We start from the raw sequence: 20,860 nt of genomic DNA, 5'->3' as shown, positions 1-20,860 counted from the left end.
GCCTTTTCCTCCTGCTCTTTTTCCTTTACCGTATGCATTTCTGCCTCATTATGCAAATGAGGAGGGCTGCCTTCTTGCTCCAGCTCCTCTGCTATTGGTCAACAAACAAGAAGGAGCAGGATCCATGTGCAGATCGATTGTGCATGCCTGGGTCTTTGACTTGTTGCAGAAATTTAGAGGAAGTGAACCCTTAGCAGAGATGTCTCAGGCAATTGCAGAAGAATTAAGGCACCTTGCTAGCTTAGCTGAAAGCAATACTGTCACTGATGACTATTTATTGTTTCGCGTGGATATTTTGAATGAGAGGCTACTGCATTTAGCTGCAGACATGGATAGTGAAGCTGACCCATTAGTTCTCCAGATTCTGGAGGAGGTGGCGTGTCGCTTGCACAAGTCTGTGTACCACACAAGAACTGTTGGAAGACCTGGATATTTGCTGCCCGCTGAAGCCTTGGAATCGTTTTTGCTTGTGGGTCTGTCAGTAAAGGATATTGCGGAACTTTTTGGGGTCAGTGAAAGAACAGTTCACCGGCGGATGGCAGACTATGGTGTTAGGTAAGTACGTGTTGTGTTTCTGTTGCTACTTTGAACTCAGTAGTATTTTCTATTTTCATTATAGTTCCAAATTGTAGCGGAACATCTGTTATGTATTCAACTGTACACATAGTGACTTAATATGTATGGTAAGCCTTTAACCTGTACTAGTATAGTTCAGTTTTGAATTATGAGCTGTGTTCTTCATATTAAAATATATTAATTTTGTGTGAGGGTGTAGACCGCATCAGCAGAATAATTACGAATGTGTGTTAATATCCACCATTACATGGCACTTCCACATAGCTCTTATGGTACTAATTCTCTTAAAATGTGTAATACATTAGTGTCAGAAATCCGGTCTGGTCAATTTTCAATCACTGTGGTGAACCTCACTTTCAGCAAATAGTGTGACTATTTTGGAGCTGTCAAAAGTATTTAGCATTAGCTGTATATTTAATGACATAATATGAATGGTCAAAACCTATGTGTTTGCTAAAGAAACACATAGTCAATTGTTTTCTACTGACTAGACATTGTGTATTATTTTTTTCTCGTAGAGTATCGGATTTATTCAGCAACATCGGAGATGATGAGTTGGATGGAGTTGTGCGAGACATTCTAAGTTATCATCCCAATACAGGATACAAGATGATGTTGGGCTACTTGAATGCTCGAGGTATTCACATCCAAAGTAAGTCTATAACAGATGTGCTTATGATGGCGCTGATAAGCACCTATTGCAGTTGTAGACATAATGTGCTGTATGACAGATAGCTCATTGTTTATCACTTCTATGCAAAGTAACAAGGACACACACACACACAAAAAAACATGATTGAAAGGAAAAAATTTTTTTCAAATTTATAGCAATCACATGGTAATAATCTAATGCCCTCTTAACTGTCCTGAAGACACCAGTGTCCTCATGGACCCATTGACTTGCATGTACATGTTTTCAGATAACAGTTGATGGGTTAAATTTTCTTTTTGATTCTGTTCATCACCTCCAAATCAAACATGTTTTAATTATGGTCTCATTCATTTTTCAAGGAAGACGAGTGCAAGAAGCAATGCGCCGTGTGGACCAGCAGGGAATTTTGATGCGCACATTCCAGCTTCAAACTGTTCAGCGTAGAAGATACTCTGTTCCAGCTCCAAACAGTTTGTGGCACATAGATGGAAACCATAAACTTATAAGGTCAGACTTACTTGTTTGATCAAACAAGAACAATACTTAAGATACTTCCTGGACAAAGAGAAATAACTTCTGTATTAAAATAAATAGACTAGAGAAATTCTGGAGTGATGGATTAGTGTCAGAGGGGTAACAAGTTAAATCATCATAAATCAAGTGTAAAAAATTTCCCTGTGCTATAGCAACCATCTCACATAAAACTGTTTTGGTCAAGAAAACGAAGTCACTCTGCTTCTGAAGTGTCAAACGTATTGTTTGTATGAAGCATTTAAAATAATTTATAATAATACATTGTATTCATGTATGTTCATAAAAATGGTTTCATAAAAATGCTTTGAGCGGTCATGGTCAGAGATTAATGTAATGCTTTAAACAAAAGAGGAAGCAAATTGACATTACAATTACATGCAGTCTTCTAAAGTATTAGTTATAGCGTTTCCATTTTTATAGAACAGAAAATCAGGAACTCTAATGATTAATACTAGACAAATTAGTTGCCTTAAGAAACAGACTTAACAAGGACACCAACAAACTCAATGAGATTAAAGTCAGATAACATTGTTTTCTCTAGAGAAAAATGGACTCTTTAGGAAACAACCCTGTGGTTTGGCATGTCCATATTTACCCTCTTAATAAGTGATGGACACTGCAGAATAAGAGCACTGAAGTTATGATTTGTATTTGCTTTGGATGCCAGGCCTAAATTCAGCAAACACGAGTGTTACAAATTATCTAGTATTAGTGTTTGTTTTTGTTTAATGCTGAACTTAGTGTTTTATATCAGGCATCTTGTTTGGCAGCTAAGGGGTGTTTAGGAATATATATATTGAGCCATTGGTGGCAGTTATTTTTCAGTTACATTGATACCTGTCTGTGTTTGAAACAGATTGTGCCGTATTGGACAAACTGTAAAGAATGTGTAGTGTGCTTCAGCATTAAAGTCACAGTAGCTGTCCTCCTGTGTTCGTCCTCTGATCAGAGTGTCTGTGTGGATTAGGTGCTCCAGCAAATGCTCCCATAGCAACATACAGTCCTACCTCTCCACAGTAAGACTGTTAAACTATGTTACTGTACCAGTGCTAATCAAAACTTTTTTTGTTGTCTGTACAGATGGCGAATTGTTGTTCACGGGGGCATTGATGGCTTTAGTCGCCTCATTGTTTACCTGACTGCTGCCACCAACAATCGTGCCACAACAGTGCTTAACAGCTTTCTTGAAGCTGTGAATACATATGGAGTGCCATCACGTGTTCGTTCTGACAAAGGAGGAGAGAATGTACAAGTGGCACACTTCATGGTCTCAACCAGAGGCCCAAACAGAAACTCTCACCTAACTGGAAGAAGCACACATAACCAGAGGTATTTACCTTAAAGTCTTTGTGTGCTCTCCATGTTTTTTTATCCAGACTATTTCCATAAAAGTTGGTACATTGTAAATACAGTTCGATTTACTTTACTCTACCAGGAAGATATCGCAGGAGCATATCACCCCAGTTCTAAAGTCCTTCCACTGGCTCCCTGCAGCTCACAGAATAGACTTTAAAATACTTCTGTTAGATTATAAATCACACAAAACCTTAGCAACAAAAATACATTAAAGACATGTTGTCATTGTGTCAACCTTCCAGACCACTCAGGTCTTCTGGTTGTAGTCTAGTCTGCATCCCCAGAACCAGAACAAAACATGGAGAAGCAGCATTCAGTTTTTTATGCTCCTCTAACCTGGAACAAACTTCAGGAAAAATACAAAACAGCTGACACATTTTTTCAATAAAGGCTATAAATCCACCTGTCTAGAGTTGCCTTTGATTAACAGTAACTGGAACATTTATCAACAAATTTGATGTAGGTTATTTTCTAAGAGTACATTTAAAAAATTTTAAGGTTTATTCCTATTTCATACTTGGTTACTGGATTATGTTTTATTGGTGTAAAGCACTTCAGCTTCCTTGTTGCTGAAATGTTGTATACAACTCAACTTCACTTAATGTCCTACTATTTATACTGATCAAATCAAAACATTTTTTACTTATATTTCCACTCATTGTTTAACAAATTCTAATCATTATTATTTTATGAGTTGTAGGTCTATATATAAGTGCATGATGACAACCTAGTTCTGCACCTTTTCCACTCTAATACCTTTTCTTTTCTATCCAGGATTGAAAGGTTGTGGAGAGATGTATTTGGGGGAGTGTTGGATCTGTTTTACACTACTTTCTGCTACCTGGAGACTGAGGGCCTACTTCACACAGACAATGAGGTGCACTTGTATGCATTACACTGGGCCTTTCTACCTCAGCTCAACAGACATCTGCAGTTTTTCAAGGACGGCTGGAACAACCACAAACTACGCACAGAAGGGAACCAATCACCGCTACTGTTGTGGTCTCAAAACCAACGTGAAGGTCACGACCCCGCACAGGTTGGTTTTATTAATGCCACTCTAGAAAGTGAAATTATTTTTTTTTTGTCCAAACACACAAAAGTGCGTGTAATTTGGATGTAATTTACATCATGCTTTCAAAAATATTGTGTAGGTTGACCTCCAATATGGTATTGACTGGGAGAGTCCATATGGTCGCCATCATGATGGGGTGACAGTGCCAGAGGTTGAGCTTCCACGGCCTTTGACTCAGGTGGAATTTGAAACACTACCAGATCCAACTGGCTTGTTTTCAAATGTGATTAATGTTTATCAACAGACAATTGATGTACTGACTGTAATATTTGGAAATATTTAGGTTACAGCTACCAAAGACATTTGCTTGATAGAGAGTAGTTGCAAGTTTGTTTTTTTGAAATGTATACACATTCCTTTTTGGTGAGGGTAGTTGCTTCTCATCAACATGTGTCTGTGCCTCTTTTGGCATAACAACTGTGACATTTAGATCTTTGTAATAGAAATGACAGTTTTTCTGTTCAAATTGTTTTTTTTTTATTCAATATTTGCTGTGAAGATACAATATATCAGGTCAGGCATCTTGTATCCAAACGTGAACATTGACCTGTTTTGCACAGATATGTATATATGTAATAAAATCACTGTTATGAAACCATTTCAGCTTTCATTAAGAATTCGTTGATAATATCAGATTTAACCGTTTGTAATTAAGCTATGTCTATTCATGACTTTGTTGGTCTAATCTCTTTTTTTAAGCAAATGTTTTCAGAAAACGTCCTACAATAATATGGAACTGTTTTTATAGTTGATCAGAACAACAACAACGCTGAGTACTGTCAAATTCTAATACATAATTAACAAGTGGATTATTCCAGAATATCCATATCTATCAAGAGACTGAACCATAAGAACAATTTAAAAGTAATAATACCAATAACCAACAACATTCGTTGTTTAAATGGCCCAGCTTAAATCTGACCAAAACCAGAATAGGCCGAAGAAATGCTTGCCATAAGGTCTTGGTGGAAGTCTTCATAGTTTTTGTGGTTTTTGGATAGCTTCAAAGTCAGGAAGCAAGTGGACGACTGTGGGAGACTGCAGTCAATAACTTCGACCTCGAGATTGGAGCATACCACACCCCAGCCAGTCCAGAATGTTAGTAAACTCTTGAGGATGTCTGATGTTCCTTTTATGACACAAATGAATGTATTATGTTAGCAAGATTATTTACATGTTCATAATTCACTTTCCAAAAGCATATATAAAGTGTATTGAAAAATGTATAATCTTTGCTTACCATTTTCTATGAATCTTCGGAGGAAGCTCATGATCAGACAGTGATCATCCAACGAGAGTATGTCTTCATCTATATCTTCATCTTTAGGCCAGTTTATGTTATCGATTACCATCTACAAAAAAAAATTTCACTGTAAATTACTTGGAATGTAGGTAACTGAAGAAAATGAAAAACTGTGTTAAGGCAGAACTTTTGATGTGTACAGATGTTTGTCTTTCAGTCCAAAAGTGAAAAACACACATAGGAAATACAAGAGTAAGTGTTGGCATGCACTGGGATGTGCTGACAAGCCATCTCAAGTGTACACCACCTCTTGCCCCCAACCGCTGGATGTAGGCACCATCTCCACCCACTAACCTTAATGGATATGCGGGCATATGGGACAGATGGTTATTTGTATGCAGTGTTGGATTCTAATCTTTGCAAAGTAAACTTACCTGTGGGGTTATCTCTGCCTCACTGGCCCTTGGAAAAAGTACTGGCACAGCATCAGGCCTGGAACTGAAAAATTCCCACACACCTGTGTCTTTCAGCCCTCTTCGGATTTGTTTCACCTGTTGTGCTGTTCTTTCCAAAACCTACACATGAAAAAAAAACAATTTCTTTGAAAAAATAAAGCAAACAAATCTTATAAATTTGTTGTGACAAAGACAATGACTTTTGGAAATCGAGAGTAGTTTTTTCATTTTGTAATTCCAGTTGCAGCACTTTTTACATTTACAAAGCTCAGTATGGTCCTGTGGTCATAATGTTCAAGAGATAAGTTCAGCATGTTCTCAAGCTCTGGGGTGCGTGTTTCATATGAGATCCTGAATGCTTGAAATAAAATAACCTTTTTTTTTTTTTTTAATTGAACTCATAAAATACTGTTGTTTAAAATCTTTGTTTTCAGTGTTATAAAAATTATAAAGCTTAATGAGTGGATTTTTATAATTGTGGAGTTCATTTTTTGAATGTGTGATTCGAAAAATATAGAGTTGACTATTTCTATAGACACCATAAAGATTTTCCATCAATTTTGCTATTTTTTTTTTTTTTTAAAAGGACAATCTCTTGCAAAAAAATAACCTTCTGTCAAACAATTTCTTATCATTCCACACTTAAAACCATTATGATGTAGGTATATCAGGTAGGGCTGTCATGATTGCAGTGACTTAAGAACAATACTAGTCTACGTTCACTTTAACAGATTGTGGCCTTTCATCAGATATTGTTTCTGCAGGTACCATAACTTACAGCATGGAGGAGTATTTTTTCTTGGAGCCAATGTCTGTTATTGACTGTAACTCCAGGAAGATCCCATGGCAACGTCAAAGAGAGAACCACGGATTTCTCCTCCTCTGACAAATCCTTTGTTCCCTGTAACTAAGTATTTATTGTAGGAGAAATAAAGCAGTATGGCATCACATGATACATATGCAAACCTAAACATATAGCCCAAAGTACATCTGAAGAATTTTAAAAATGTGCAAATAAAGAGTTTGTATCTCATGCTATTTACAAAAATTGTCATGAAAAAAAAACTTTTGTTGTAGGTCTTGTATTTTCAAAGTAAACTGAAATTTTACAAACCATTCTTATGACCTCACGGACATCTTGGTCAGCACAATCTGACTCAGTTACAGTGGCTGTTTCTGGTTCCCCTCCAAACAGCACATGGATGATTCCTTGGCTGAGACCAACCAGACAAGGACCACCATTCAGAAAGCTGTGGCCGATAATTCGACCCGCCACCACGAAAAAGTCGCTTTCTAGGAGCAGCCTCGATGTAGAGGGAGTGAGATGGTCCTGCTCACCCTCAAACAGCAATGTCTTCAGTTCTGTCAAACAACAATTGATAATATTAACATAAACAGGTTTTTCTGAACAATCTCCATACCCGCCAATTCAAGAAAATGAAAAAATTAACAACCATACCAGTTTCGTCATCAAGCAAGAATCCATTCTGAAGGTTTGACATGACTATTGAAAGTACATGTCTATTAACACCCTCTCCAATGGCAGCATCACCTAAAAAAAAAAAAAGACAAGACAATTTGAAGACAGAAGACAATTGTGGGTCCAAAAATGAAAGCAAACTCTTGCAAGACATTATGTCTCCATCCAGCTGTAGAGTCAAGACTGGACTAATTTCTTTTTGGACACAAAGCAGTCGAGTTTACAAGGGCAGTTGGAGGAGTTGACAGGATTTTTAAAAATAAATGAATATTTTACCTATGAGATGACATCGCAGTGGGTTAGTCCACTGCACCCGTGGCCTTTTGTAGAATCTCAGAATGGCACGGTTCCTTTCCTTCAGGGTATCTCTTAAACTCAGGGTAAATGAAAGACTCTCTTTATCCTTGTTTGCTTCATGTACTGACTCAATGTACAGCTCAGACGCTTTGGCTGGAACTACTTCTGTAATCCAAGCTTGAAAGAAACATGACCAGAAAAGGCATACAAACTGATTAGTGAATTTAAATTTCAGATTCTATATACATAAAAAAAATAGCCAAAAATCAAAATTATACACAACCATCCATTCCAACCAATCATTTTCTAAATCTGCTTCTTCCATATAGGGTAGCTTGAAACCTGGTGCCTATCTGCTGTTCAACGAGCAAAACATATGCTACATACAACCATGCCAGGTTGCCATTCATTTTCTGACAACACAGACACACAGAAAAAATAGAATAGAATAGAATGCCTTTATTGTCATTATACAGGATGTACAATGAGATTGGAGCACCAAAACTAACAAATATGAAATACAAAAAGTACAAAAAAGAGCACCGAAAGGAAGACCCGTGAGCCGCTGCGTCTGTGCGCGCCGCCATCTTGGAACCTGAAAAGAACTATTCATACACCTAGGGCCCTTTTCCTAAATATCTTTCATTGGGACAGTATTTTCAAAGATAATTTTAAGTAAAATAAGGCTTTTGTAAACGTACAGTCGCTTAAAGACAAACCCCCACACCATGTAAAAAAAAAAAAAAAAAAAAAACTGTGAACAAGAACTAATTATTTAAAAGTCTCACCTTTACTACTAACTACAGAAGCGCATTGTATTCAAGGTTAAAAAAAACAAAACAACAAAAACCTTGTAATTACGAGAAAAAGTGTCATAATTACAAGATCTTGATGTCAACTAATGAGAAACCTATAATAGCGAGATGCAGATCTCATAATTGAGATAACTGGAAACCAGCCATTTACTGCAGCTGCCCAACATTATATGGCACCCTAGTGGCCATGGATTTAAACTGAGTACTAACGTGTTTATTGAGTAATAGACTCGAGTCCTAAGTCTAACCTGTATATGCTACTTACCATGTCCGAGGTCCCTCTGAATATCTGGAGGATTAGGCTGCTGTGTGCTTAGAGCAGTTGAAGGACCAGCTAAAGACAAAACACATGCATAACAAATGAGTTACAAAACATATTTTTAACAGAAATGGGTTTGTTTGAAATGGCAATGGACAGACAGACAAATCTACATAAGATGTTGTTGCTGGTGGTTGCAGATATCACTCTACAAACCCTGATCTGAACCTGTCTCCAGTGTCACCACTATATCTGCAACTTGTTGCCGTGAAGAGCTGCGACTTGCCCCACTGGTGGAAGGGACAGATTCCTCTCCATTCTCACTTTCAGTCTGTCTTTCCCTGTCATCCTGTGATCGTCTTAAGAATCAATTTAACAATCAATTTCAGATTACTGAAGTACTTTTTAACAAGAAATACAAACATTTCAATATGACAAAAAAAAAAAAAAAAAAAATTAATCAGGAACAAGATGTTGGCACATACAAATGAAGTTATTATTAATACTTTTGGGGGTAAACCTCGCCATCTGTGTCTTTATGTCTTTCTCAACAATGTGTTTTATGTGATGGCTTCAGACTATGTGCACCACCTATCTATAAAAACATTATTAGCTATGGAATTGTTGTGGACACAACTTATTGTGGATAGGGAAGTTATACACTATCCATGGAATGTAACTTTGCATTATACAAGTTAACTAACCATCCATACGTAAATACAAGTTTGACTTATCACCTTCCCAAATAACATCAGTTCTGATTCAGCTGTTAATTATTTATCACTTCACTGGAAGGACTAAAGCCTACCGATCTGCATATTGGTATATGAATGTGATTGTGAATGAGTTTATGTGACTGAAGTGTTAAGTTCTTTAAGTGGGTAGTATGTCTGGAAAAGCACTACATAGATTTTGTCCATTTGCATTTATAAAGAAAACCAGGTGTACAGATGAGAACTTTAGATTTGGATCAGTACCTTGAACAAGACTGATTGTGTTGCCTTATCTGTGAAAACGGAAATTCCTCTCCACAAAGAAGACATGGCGTCAGTGGTCCAAAATATGTGTTAGAAGGTCCCTCAGTTTCTTCCTACATGTAAAAGTACAAAAAATATATAAAGACTGAAGCCGCACACAAACAGCAGTTTTAAGAAGTAAAACAAATCTACATATACACACTTACATCTCTCTACATCTCTCTCTCTCTCTACATACTAGTGTTGTAGTACTCGAGATCGGTCTTGGTCTCGAGACCGGTCTCGAGACCGCTTTTTGATGGTCTCGGTCTTGTCATGGACTCGACCGCATTTGGTCTCGGTCTTGTCATGGACTCGGACATTGCGGACTCGGCATTTTATTTCAAGACCAGTCGAGACCGCAGCTGTCGAAATATCACTAATTTGCCAGAATATTCTCAAATTTATTTGTTAACATCCTTGCTTTTATTGAGTGCAAAACGTACTGATTCAAATCCGAGCAATAATGTGACTGATCCTACCGCTGTCACTCCCGCCCCCTTTTCACTTGCACTCCAAGTAAGATGTGGTTGTCTGGGAGCGGGAGGAGATGTCTGCCAAATCGTCAATTATAAAATTCGGCTATATAAATCATAAAGAATATGTTTGTAAAACAACATCGAGAAAAAAGCATACTGCGACATGTAAATTCTGCCGTGCTTCGCTATCAGAGACGGTGGGGACAACGTCCAACTTTTATCGTCACCTAGAAAGGAAGCACAAAGCAAGGTAAGCTATGTGTAAGTGATGTTAGCAAAGCTAGCTAACTAACGTTAGTAATCTGCCTCTACTGAAATTCTTTACCTGGCCATCACACAAAGACATTTTGTCAATATTAGCTATGCATATTAAGTTAGCTCACACTGTAGAGCATGTATATTTAGGGTGCAATTTTCCGTTTCTTGTCAGCTATTTGCCACCTAGCTTGGCGCACAAGCTAACGTCACCTAATTGTATTTGCGTCAGACATTACTGATTTAAAATCGTCTGACATGTTGACCGACGTGCTTCTCCTCTAACCTTGCCAATATATTGCCATTAAATAAATCTTGAAATTACAGGGCTGTACAGTGACAAATATGTTGCATTTGCGATGAAAAAAATTGTTTCTACGCTGAATTATTGTGCAGACGTGTTGTTCGACAAGCCTGCAAATACAGTGATGTGACGGCTCTTGACTATGAGCGATAGGACTCGAGTTTCAGTGAAAACCGTCCTTTGTTTTTGTAATGCTCTGCACACTACAGTAGCTATTATTATTCTATTTAATTCAATTCAATTCTATTTTATTTATATAGTGCCAAATCACAACAAACCGTCGCCTCAGGGCGCTTTGAAGGTCCTTTTGAATTAAAAATTACATTTGTTTAATCGGCGAATAAATAAAATGTAAGAACGTAAGAGCACACAGCGCATGCTCATTGCTCTGTTTTCGTCACCTGTCATGGTGGCAGTCATATGTAGCTCTGCGTGGTACCTGGCTGCTACACTGATGCAGGCTTCATGCAGCAGGAGAAAGGGTGAGAACAGTCACGGTGAACGGATCCCAAAGATTCGGTTCCCTTCAAAAAGAGCCATCACTGCTGCAGTAGTTGTTTTGATCTTGAAGCAGGGACTACAGGTAACTGATTCGAGCTGAATAATTAGGCCCGAGCCTCCCGAAGGGATCGTTTTTGTCTCTCGCCGCAATTTTGTTTGTGCATTCGTTCGCACAATCTTTGGCCGATCAGCCTCAAAATTTAATAACTTGTTTACTGACCCGGCCTGAACCCACAATTAGGGAATCAAGTTTCTAGGTGCAATAGCGCCCCCTACAGAAGCAAACAAAAGTTTGTATGGAGGTCCACAATTTTAGTTTCACTGAAATGCATGAAAATTTGTGTCAACATTCTTGACGTCATCCTCATCAAAAAAGCCAATCACACCCATGCTCTATTTTCTAACACGTTGCCATGGCGGAGCCCGAAATGCCCCATTTTATTCTAATGGGAAAAAGCGAAAAATCCCCCATACTAAAGTTTTTGCTTACTTTGCCCGAAATACATGAAATTTGGTCCACAGATTGCTGATGTCAGCCTGATAAAAAAAGTCAATCACACCTATGTCATATTTTGGACGCTGTTCCCATGACGATGCCAAAACTGCCCCATTTTATCCCTATGGGAAAAAATGTGAAATTTCTGCGATGGAAAAATGACCCTTGCTTTCTCAAAAATGCATACAAATGCCTGAAATTTGGTACACGCATTGTCCACATCTCCCTGAACATAAAACCTGCAGGTGAAAATACTGTAATGTGTAAGGCGTTGCCATGGCGATGCCCAGAATATGGCATCTTTTTCTTTGATAAAGTCAATACATCCATTGCAGTTTTTCATATGTGGCAGCAAAAAAAACCCCGCTACAATAGGCACGGCTGGAAAAGCTGGGTTCAAATCGGCACCAGCACCTGGGCGGCGGCCGGCGAGGGCCTATTATCGCCGCTTGCGGCTTTAATTTGGTATTTAAATCCATTTCCATGGTAACAGCTTTCCTCAACAGGCCTCTGTATTTCTATCGGCTGCATGACTTCACATCATGGTATAGTGTGATTGCGCTGCGTCCAAACTGACCAGATTGTGGCGCAGAGGTGGAAGCAAAGCAGAACAAAGAAGGGTTTGAAATGATAATGATATTTATTACTGTGTATCAGACCCCCTTTGTTTAACCCTTATATGAATTTTAATTTACTGTGTCATCATATTTAAAATGAACGGATCTATGTAGAGTAGAATGTTAATGTTCAAGTACAGTGTAAAATGTGCAACTGTTAGAGGCCACTACAATACCCACTATTAAATAGATACAAATCTGCAGCACGCGAGTACATTGTCCTACATATTTAAAAAATGTCCCGCCTGATACACTCCCACATCTGCTGTAGCTCAAAAGTTTTTGCAAACACTAATTAATTAACATATTAACAGAAGTAAGCAAATGCAGTGTTTTTAAGTTCCAATTTACAGTTGCAGATCAAATAACTTCTTACTAGTGCGCTTTCTAAGGCTCATACCGTATCAGTCATGTAACTTCCTTGTTTATCGATTTGAAAAATATGATGGCCAAAATACCATTGATTTACATTGTGTTGTTTACCCACACGTGTCATTCTATGCAGTAACAGTATTACACATGTTTGACATACATTTATGAAGTTGCTACATATTTTTAAGATTGTTCTTTTGATGTAATTGATGTACACATGACCAGATATACTGATTCCTCTTTCCTATTTTTTAGGTTCTTGGAGTACAAGTCAAGGCAACAGACTGATGTCACACAGCCAACGATATCATTTACCCAGAAAGTGCAGCTCTACAGCCCACAATCGCCAAGGCAACAAGCCATCAGTGAAGCCATTGTTCAAGATTTGATCATTGGGTGTTGTCTGCCTATCTCACTTGTGGAAAATGGACATTTTAAACACTTTCTTGAGGTCATGGATAGTAAATACAGACCAATCTCTAGAAGAACAGTTTCTGAGAGGCGAATACCAGAGTTGGTAAAGAAGGTCAAGGAAACTGTTTGGAGAAACTGAAGACCCAGTCGTCTGTGTCATTAACAACTGACCTCTGGTCTGATCGCAGGCTACGCTCCTTCCTTGGAGTGACTGCCCATGTGTGCTACAAATCAAAGGATTCCTATGCACTTGAATCCTACCTGCTGGACTGTAGGCGTTTTACAGGCAGGCATACTGGAGAGCATATTTCATCTGCCTTTGAGGAGATCACAGAGGAATATGGGATTTGTCACAAAATAAGCTATATCATAACAGACAATGCCAGCAATATGAAATGTGCTTTTAAAGTACACATGCCCCAACAGCAATCTGATGACAGTGAGAGTGAGGAGGATAATCTAGATAACGAGCACTTGTGGGAGGACATTAATTTAGCAGAAGACACAGAATTACCCTGGTCATCAGGTGAACGTCTTTCCTGCTTTGCACACTCTCTGCAGTTAGTTGTGAATGATGGCATGAAGGAGGTTAGGACCATTTCCCGCTCCATAGCCAAAACATCACGGTTCACAACTCTATTACATAGCAGCTCACAATTCAAAGACAAGTTTGAGGCTATGTTTGGCACTAATAGGACTGTTCCAGCTGCAAGCATGACTCGTTGGAACAGTACATTTAAACAAGTACAGGCCCTCATAGCTCTGGACCACAAAGCCCTGAACGAAATGTGCACTAAGGATTATGAGGATGTGGTGTTTAGCACCCGTGAGTGGAACCAACTGAAGGAACTGAGTGCAGTTCTTGCTCCATTTTCTGAGGCAACAGACCTGACAGAAGGAGAGAAATCAGTTACCATTAGTATGGTGGTTCCAACTGTCCTGGACTTGAATACACACCTCCTCAAGATGGAGGAGACCCGAATGCAGTGCCGGCCATTAGTTGCAGCCCTCAAGCAGTCTCTGATGAAAAGATTTTCTGGAATCTTTATAAAAATAAACATGGCCAAAGAGAGCGGAAGAGAGCAACCTTTTAACCACAATGTGTACTTTTTTGCTACCATGCTGGATCCGCAGTTTGGCTTAAGCTGGGTGGACTTAGATGTTACCAATGGGGGAAATGCAGCATCAGTGAAGAAGTTCAGAGAAGAACTTAAGAAGACTCTGACAGGTTAGTATACATTTTTCTCTGCTGAAAATAAATGCCTTATTTGCAAAATCATAAATCCTAAAATGTTTTAAATTGGTAGCCCATAAAAGCTTTAACTAGGCTTACAGTGGAATTCACAGTCTTCATTTCATCTGTTTACTTGTCGTAAAAATTATGTTGTATACTCTATTGAACCTTATACTCTTTAAAGTTACCAGCCTAAATATTAGGCTGGTAACATGCCTATTTTCATAATCCAAACTCTCACTTTATACTAGCCCGTCATACTTACCTGCACCTGTACTCAAAGTACCAAGTGTTTCAAATACTGTTAAATAAGTAGGCCAGCAGTTAGATATAGTACAGCAGCATCTTGTAACCTAAAGAAATAACTATTCATAGAATCATTTCATTACTGACCTCTGCACTGGATAAAATAACCTATTGTGTTTTTTTGAACAGCAATAATATAACTTAATGGATAATTTTTTTAAAAAAGGCCCTATATAAGGTTCTAAAAGTGTTTAATTTAACTCTGATACGTGCATATCCCTTTAAATCTAACTCAGTCATTGTGTTTATGTTTTTCAGACACATTGATCTTTGAGGTGGAGAACATGATGGACAGTAAAGATGAAACGGGCTCAGAAGCCAGGAATGTGGATCCAGCCAGTGATTCACCACCAGCTAAATGTCCTCGCCTTCTGTCCCGCTACAAGGCCCACAAGAAACGCAGCTCAGTGCAGGATTCAAGTATTGTAACACAGATAAGCAAATACTTTGATGCCGTCCGTGACTCTGATCCTGACAATGCACTTGTCTTCTGGGCCAAAAACCATGCCAGATTTCCACAACTCCACAATTTGGCATTGAAGGTGCTATCAGTCCCTGCCTCCTCTGCACCAGTGGAGAGGGTTTTCAGTAGAGGAGGCATTATAATGAGACCCCATCGTGCACGTTTAGGTCACAGAATGTTGCAATCTCTCATGTTTTTAAAATGCAACCAAACTTTACTTTAAAGTGATTTCTACTGATTTAACTTTAAAGGTGTGCAACTACTACTTTATTGCAACCACTGTGCAACTATATGGTTATCCTGTCATGTCCTGGGCCTGTGGCCCAGTGTTTTGTTCCTTTTGTGAAATTCTGTTTTGTTGTATTTTGTAGTTATGTTTGTCTTAGATTTCCTTTCAGTTTAGATCCTCAGTTTGTTATTGTTTGGGTATTCTGTTATTAGTTATTTGTATATTATTCTGGTTCCCCTTTGTTCTGGTCTTTCCATGTTTGTATCTGTTTTGTCCCCGTGTCTTGGCTCTTCTCTGTGTTTAGTTCCCTTCCCATTGTTTTCTTGTGTGTGTGGTGTTTAGGTTCCCTCTCCCATAGCTTTAGAGTTTAGTTCTCCCTATGTTTTCCCTTAGTGTCCCATCCTTGTCTTGTCTCTGTCTTCCCCGTGTTGTCAGCCTGTGTTCAAGTAGGTGTCTCTTTAGTCATATGTTTAGATTCTGTCTGTGTCAGGTTTCCGTGCGTTAAGCCTGCATGTCTGTCATGGTTAGTCACTTGCTGTTTTATTTTCACAGTCTCGTGTTCCTTGTGCTTTGTGTTCAGTTTTGGCTCCCCTGTGTAATTATGTTCAGCTGTGCCCCTCACCCATTGTTACACTCCTCATTAGCCCTGGTGTATTTATTGTCTGATTTTGTCTTTGTCAGGTCCTTGTCAGTGTAGCCATCCATGTTGGCTTGCCTGCTGTGTGTTTTCAAAACACTGTTTTGGTTTCTAGTTTCAAGTTTTTTCATATAGCTGGCCCCTAACCAACCTAGTCTTGTTACATGTGTACAATAAAGTTAAGTAAAAGTACAGGTCTTGTCTTTGTGTCCTGCATTGAGGTCTTTTCAGCCTTGCTGCAGCAGCAGCCATGACACATGCTTGGTCTTGAGTTTGGACTTACAAAGATTATTTTGCCACTGGAGTTTTTTAAGGCTTGGGATATGATGAAACTGCTCCTAATTTAACAGTTGTGTAATTTTATGGTTGAAACACACGTGGTTAGGTTATTGAAATTCTGATTTCTTTATATTCTTATGTAGTTTGAAAACTTATAAAAGCTTACACATTAATTCAAAAGCAAACTTAATGCTGGAGTATGTAACTTTTATAAAAAATGTTTTATAAAAAAAAATATATTACATATTAAAACTCACTGTCATGACAGTGAGTTTTAATATGTAAAACTCACTGTCATGACAGTATAGTATGAGACAGATAATCTGAAAAGATTGAGCTCCTCTGCCTTCTCCCAGTAGGAACTGCAGAAATACACAGCTAGGTCAGAAACAACCAATCAGAGCCAGGAGGAGGGTCTTAGCACTGTCAGTCATGCTTGTGTACGTGCTGCTAACACTCTTTATGGAAATGTGGATCTTTAAGCTCAATTTGAGAAATGATTCTGATCATCTTTCACATTTTCTTGTGTCATGTAGCATGGGGCACTGGTCTTGGTCTTGTCTCGGTCTCGGACCCTAAAAGTCTTGGTCTTGTCACGTCTCGGACCCTAAAAGTCTTGGTCTTGTCTCGGTCTCGGACCTTAAAAGTCTTGGTCTTGTCTCGGTCTCGGGTTAGGTGGTCTTGACTACAACACTACTACATACATATAACACAGTTGAAAATAACAGCAAATGATTAGCTAAAAGCAGATATATTTACCGGCTCCAAGCTGAGATGGCACTGTAGAGGGCGGATGTAAATTATAGAGTGGTGAATCATAGTGCTTGGTTCCTTCAGATATTGCACACTGTACCCTTCATTTGGGCACTGTATAACAGAGAGCTGGCGGCTCCTTGTGTTACCAGAGCTTTTGAGCAACTCATAGCCCCCTGCAGTCCTCAACTTTGGAAAGTTTTGATAAAGACAATCTGTTAATTCCTCACAGCTGTGAAAGTCACCTGAAAAATAAACACACAATAGACACACAATATTAAGAAATACCACTTTACCACCAAACTCTGTTATCACTGGAGTCTTTGAATTCCACTGAAAACAAGAAGAACAAATGTTATCTCTGTTTTAATTTTAAAATATGTGGCTTAAGAAAGAGAAAACACATTTCAGTGGAAGTGCACAGCTACACTGTGCTGCTCTAAAAAAAACAGACAACAAGCAGTAAATTTTCAAAATAATTCAGAAAGAGCTTCAGAAGGTTTTCACCAAAATTTTCCTAAAAATTATTCTATGTGTTACCATACAGTCTTGCTTTTTGTAGAGACAGAACCAGGACGTTGTTACACTATAAACATTACATTATGGAAATACAATATTTTTTCTACTGTCTTAGAGCAGCAAAATAGTTCAAGCAACAATAACGTAGATAACATACCTCGGAAACATATGCGCCGCTCACCTAGTCCTGCCCTTTGGAGACATTCCTTCTCTGGTCGCCTCGGAACAACTGTTGAATCTTTTCGCCCAAGGCAACAAAAAATGTGTGTATATGTGGCGAGGCTGACAGTTGCATTGCTGCGTCTTTGATGCCTTCTACTTGATCTGCTTGTAAACAGTCTTGACACCTCAACTGGGGATGGAAATAGTGAAATGTACCTCGCACCACAGTTGCATGTCTTCTCAAGAAATAATTTTCAGCATATATATTAGCTTACCATCAACAGGATGTCGTCCTGCAACATTTGACATTCCAGGTGTTGTTGACACTGTGAATATATTGACATATATGTACAAGAGTAGAAATGTGTAAACTCTTACAAGTATTTGAATGTGTATCTTTAAGCTACCCAACCCTACAATAAAAGATTACATGGACATGGGTTAAAATGCATCAGATTCTGAATTATAAGATCTCTGTTCACCATCAGTGAATGATTTATCTTGTCAAAGCTACAAATGCACAAATTATACTTATATACAAGGCTACATTCACCTTGCAAGTGTTAAAGCTCATTTAAAGTTGTTGCCTGAAATCCTTTTTTTTTCTTGTTTGCTTGTTTGGTCGGTCATAGTACAATTTAAATGAGACCATTATCAGTTCAGACTGAACATTTCAAGTCCATCACACAGGACTGCATTATAGCAGTGGCTGTAACTGTTTCATTAAGGTAACCAGATTTCTGAAATACAACCAGGAGCCGTTGTACTCTCGACTCATCTTGCCTTTTTTAAAGAAAAGTTTCATTTATATTTTATTTGAGTCCTCATCTTCAGCAAAGCAACCCAAACGATGAAATCGGGGACGTTTCATCATTGTATGCCAATTGGTGAGCGTAAGCTAAGTAAAATCCCCAACTTAAGCATTAAAACTTATAAAAACACTATAAAACACACACGTTGGCTGTTGACTTACAAACATTAAAACAATAACAACTATTCTGCATGTAAAACAAAGACAAGGAGGAAAAAAAAAACACTTACTTGTGTTGATCCTTGGCGTTATGGTGGGGCCTTGTGCTTGTGGAGTTGAACCGGCAGATGCTAATAAGATGACAATATGAATAAACTCTATTCTTCGACAAAATTACAAAACTCTACCTAGCTGAAAACTTACCGCGTTCCAACTCATCCAATCTATTTGCAGCTTCCCTTAACAAGTCCGACACAGACCGTCTTTCCGCTCCCTCCATTACAATACGTTGGTTGTTAAAACAGAAGTCAAAGACCCAGGCATGCACAATCGATCTGCACATGGATCCTGCTCCTTCTTGTTTGTTGACCAATAGCAGAGGAGCTGGAGCAAGAAGGCAGCCCTCCTCATTTGCATAATGAGGCAGAAATGCATACGGTAAAGGAAAAAGAGCAGGAGGAAAAGGCAAAACAAAATATTTATATTTCTTGATGAAAACGCATGTGTAAGGAAAAGGAAAAAGAAAATATATACATTTCTTGATGAAAACGCATGCGTAAGGAAAAGGAAAAAGAAAATTTATACATTTCTTGATGAAAACGCATGTACAAGGAAATGGAAAAACACTATATATTTACATTTCTTGATGAAAACGCATGCGTAAGGAAAAGGAAAAAGAAAATTTATACATTTCTTGATGAAAACTCGTGTATAAGGAAAAGGAAAAACAAAATATAGACACTATATATATATTTCTGCTTTTATTTCTAATTATGTCAGTTTCGGTCCTCCATACTAATACTCCCTGTTTAGTGAGCTACACCAAGCTTCCGTGTGTCACTGGAAATCGTTTGCGCTCTTGCAAGAATCCTTGAAACACCAAGCGTTTGGTTGACATTTTCGCGACATCAGGACACATCCGCACTAGGGCAGTGACGCACTGGCCACGTGTGTGTGTGTGTGTGTGTGCGTGTTTATCACTAACACGGGGCCAAGGCGTATTATGCAGAGGCGCACTGGCCACGTGTGTGTGTGTGTGTGTTTATCACTAACACGGGGCCGAGGTGTATTGGGCAGTGGCGCACCGGCCACGTGTGTGTGTGTGTGTGTGTGTGTGTGCGTGTTTATCACTAACACGGGGCCGAGGCACACATCCGCACTAGTGGTCACAGTCCACACACCCAGCCTCAGTGTGACATTTTGCGTCATGAGGAGGCATCTACGCTAGCGGACAGAGTGCACAAACCCAGCATTTGTGTGACATTTGGCGTCAAGGGGACTAATGCTCCCTGTTTAATTCAATTCAATTCAATTTTATTTATATAGCGCCAAATCACAACAAACTGTCGCCTCAAGGCGCTTTGTATTGTGGGTAAAGACCCTACAATAATACAGAAAAAACCCAACAGTCAAAACGACCCCCTATGAGCAAGCACTTGGCGACAGTGGAAAGGAAAAACTCCCTTTTAACAGGAAGAAACCTCCAGCAGAACCAGGCTCAGGGAGGGGCAGTCATCTGCCGCGACCGGTTGGGCTGAGGGGAGAGAAAGACATGCTGTGGAAGAGAGCCAGAGATTAATATCAATTAATGATTAAATGCAGAGTGGAGTATAAACAAAGTAAATAAGGTGAATGAGAAACAGTGCATTATGTGAACCCCCCCAGCAGACTAGGCCTATAGCAGCATAACTAAGGGATGGTTCAGGGTCACCTGATCCAGCCCTAACTATAAGCTTTATCATAAAGGAAAGTTTTAAGCCTAATCTTAAAAATAAAGAGGGTGTCTGTCTCCCGAATCCAAGCTGGAAGCTGGTTCCACAGAAGAGGCGCCTGAAAGCTGAAGGCTCTGCCTCCCATTCTACTCTTAAGTATCCTAGGAACCACAAGTAAGCCAGCAGTCTGAGAGCGAAGTGCTCTGTTGGGGTGATATGGTACTATGAGGTCTTTGAGATAAGATGGTGCCTGATTATTCAAGACCTTGTATGTGAGGAGAAGAATTTTAAATTCTATTCTAGATTTAACAGGGAGCCAATGAAGAGAAGCCAATATGGGAGAAATATGCTCTCTCTTTCTAGTCCCTGTCAGTACTCTAGCTGCAGCATTTTGGATCAG

At 38.9% G+C, this 20,860-nt stretch overlaps 3 protein-coding genes across 3 annotated transcripts; 2 read left to right on the top strand and 1 right to left on the bottom strand.

Annotated features, from left to right (window-relative positions):
- Nucleotides 1-352: 352 nt before the first annotated feature.
- Nucleotides 353-4,628, top strand: LOC115800925 (uncharacterized). The gene is made up of 6 exons (XM_030758548.1): nucleotides 353-555; nucleotides 1,095-1,228; nucleotides 1,588-1,735; nucleotides 2,843-3,091; nucleotides 3,893-4,157; nucleotides 4,273-4,628. The coding sequence occupies exons 1-6, from the start codon at nucleotides 536-538 to the stop codon at nucleotides 4,474-4,476; spliced, it is 1,020 nt and encodes a 339-aa protein (XP_030614408.1). The 5' UTR covers nucleotides 353-535; the 3' UTR covers nucleotides 4,477-4,628.
- A 36-nt stretch (nucleotides 4,629-4,664) lies between these two features.
- LOC115800923 (uncharacterized) lies at nucleotides 4,665-19,192 on the bottom strand. Its single transcript, XM_030758545.1, has 15 exons — nucleotides 18,953-19,192; nucleotides 18,820-18,879; nucleotides 18,054-18,104; nucleotides 17,774-17,968; nucleotides 17,104-17,342; nucleotides 9,720-9,832; nucleotides 8,959-9,101; nucleotides 8,749-8,817; nucleotides 7,648-7,845; nucleotides 7,351-7,443; nucleotides 7,006-7,253; nucleotides 6,670-6,798; nucleotides 5,871-6,011; nucleotides 5,434-5,545; nucleotides 4,665-5,322 (listed from the first exon to the last, which is right to left on the bottom strand). Exons 1-15 carry the CDS (start codon nucleotides 19,089-19,091, stop codon nucleotides 5,105-5,107), a joined length of 2,148 nt encoding a protein of 715 aa, XP_030614405.1. The 5' UTR covers nucleotides 19,092-19,192; the 3' UTR covers nucleotides 4,665-5,104.
- On the top strand, nucleotides 13,586-15,508 carry LOC115800924 (zinc finger BED domain-containing protein 4-like). The gene is made up of 2 exons (XM_030758546.1): nucleotides 13,586-14,424; nucleotides 14,995-15,508. Exons 1-2 carry the CDS (start codon nucleotides 13,587-13,589, stop codon nucleotides 15,420-15,422), a joined length of 1,266 nt encoding a protein of 421 aa, XP_030614406.1. The 5' UTR covers nucleotide 13,586; the 3' UTR covers nucleotides 15,423-15,508.
- Nucleotides 19,193-20,860: the final 1,668 nt, after the last annotated feature.

The sequence above is a fragment of the Archocentrus centrarchus genome, chromosome 21, assembly GCF_007364275.1.
Source record: "Archocentrus centrarchus isolate MPI-CPG fArcCen1 chromosome 21, fArcCen1, whole genome shotgun sequence".
In the NCBI taxonomy this organism is placed as follows: domain Eukaryota; kingdom Metazoa; phylum Chordata; class Actinopteri; order Cichliformes; family Cichlidae; genus Archocentrus; species Archocentrus centrarchus.
This window is presented reverse-complemented; position numbering and strand designations above follow the sequence as displayed.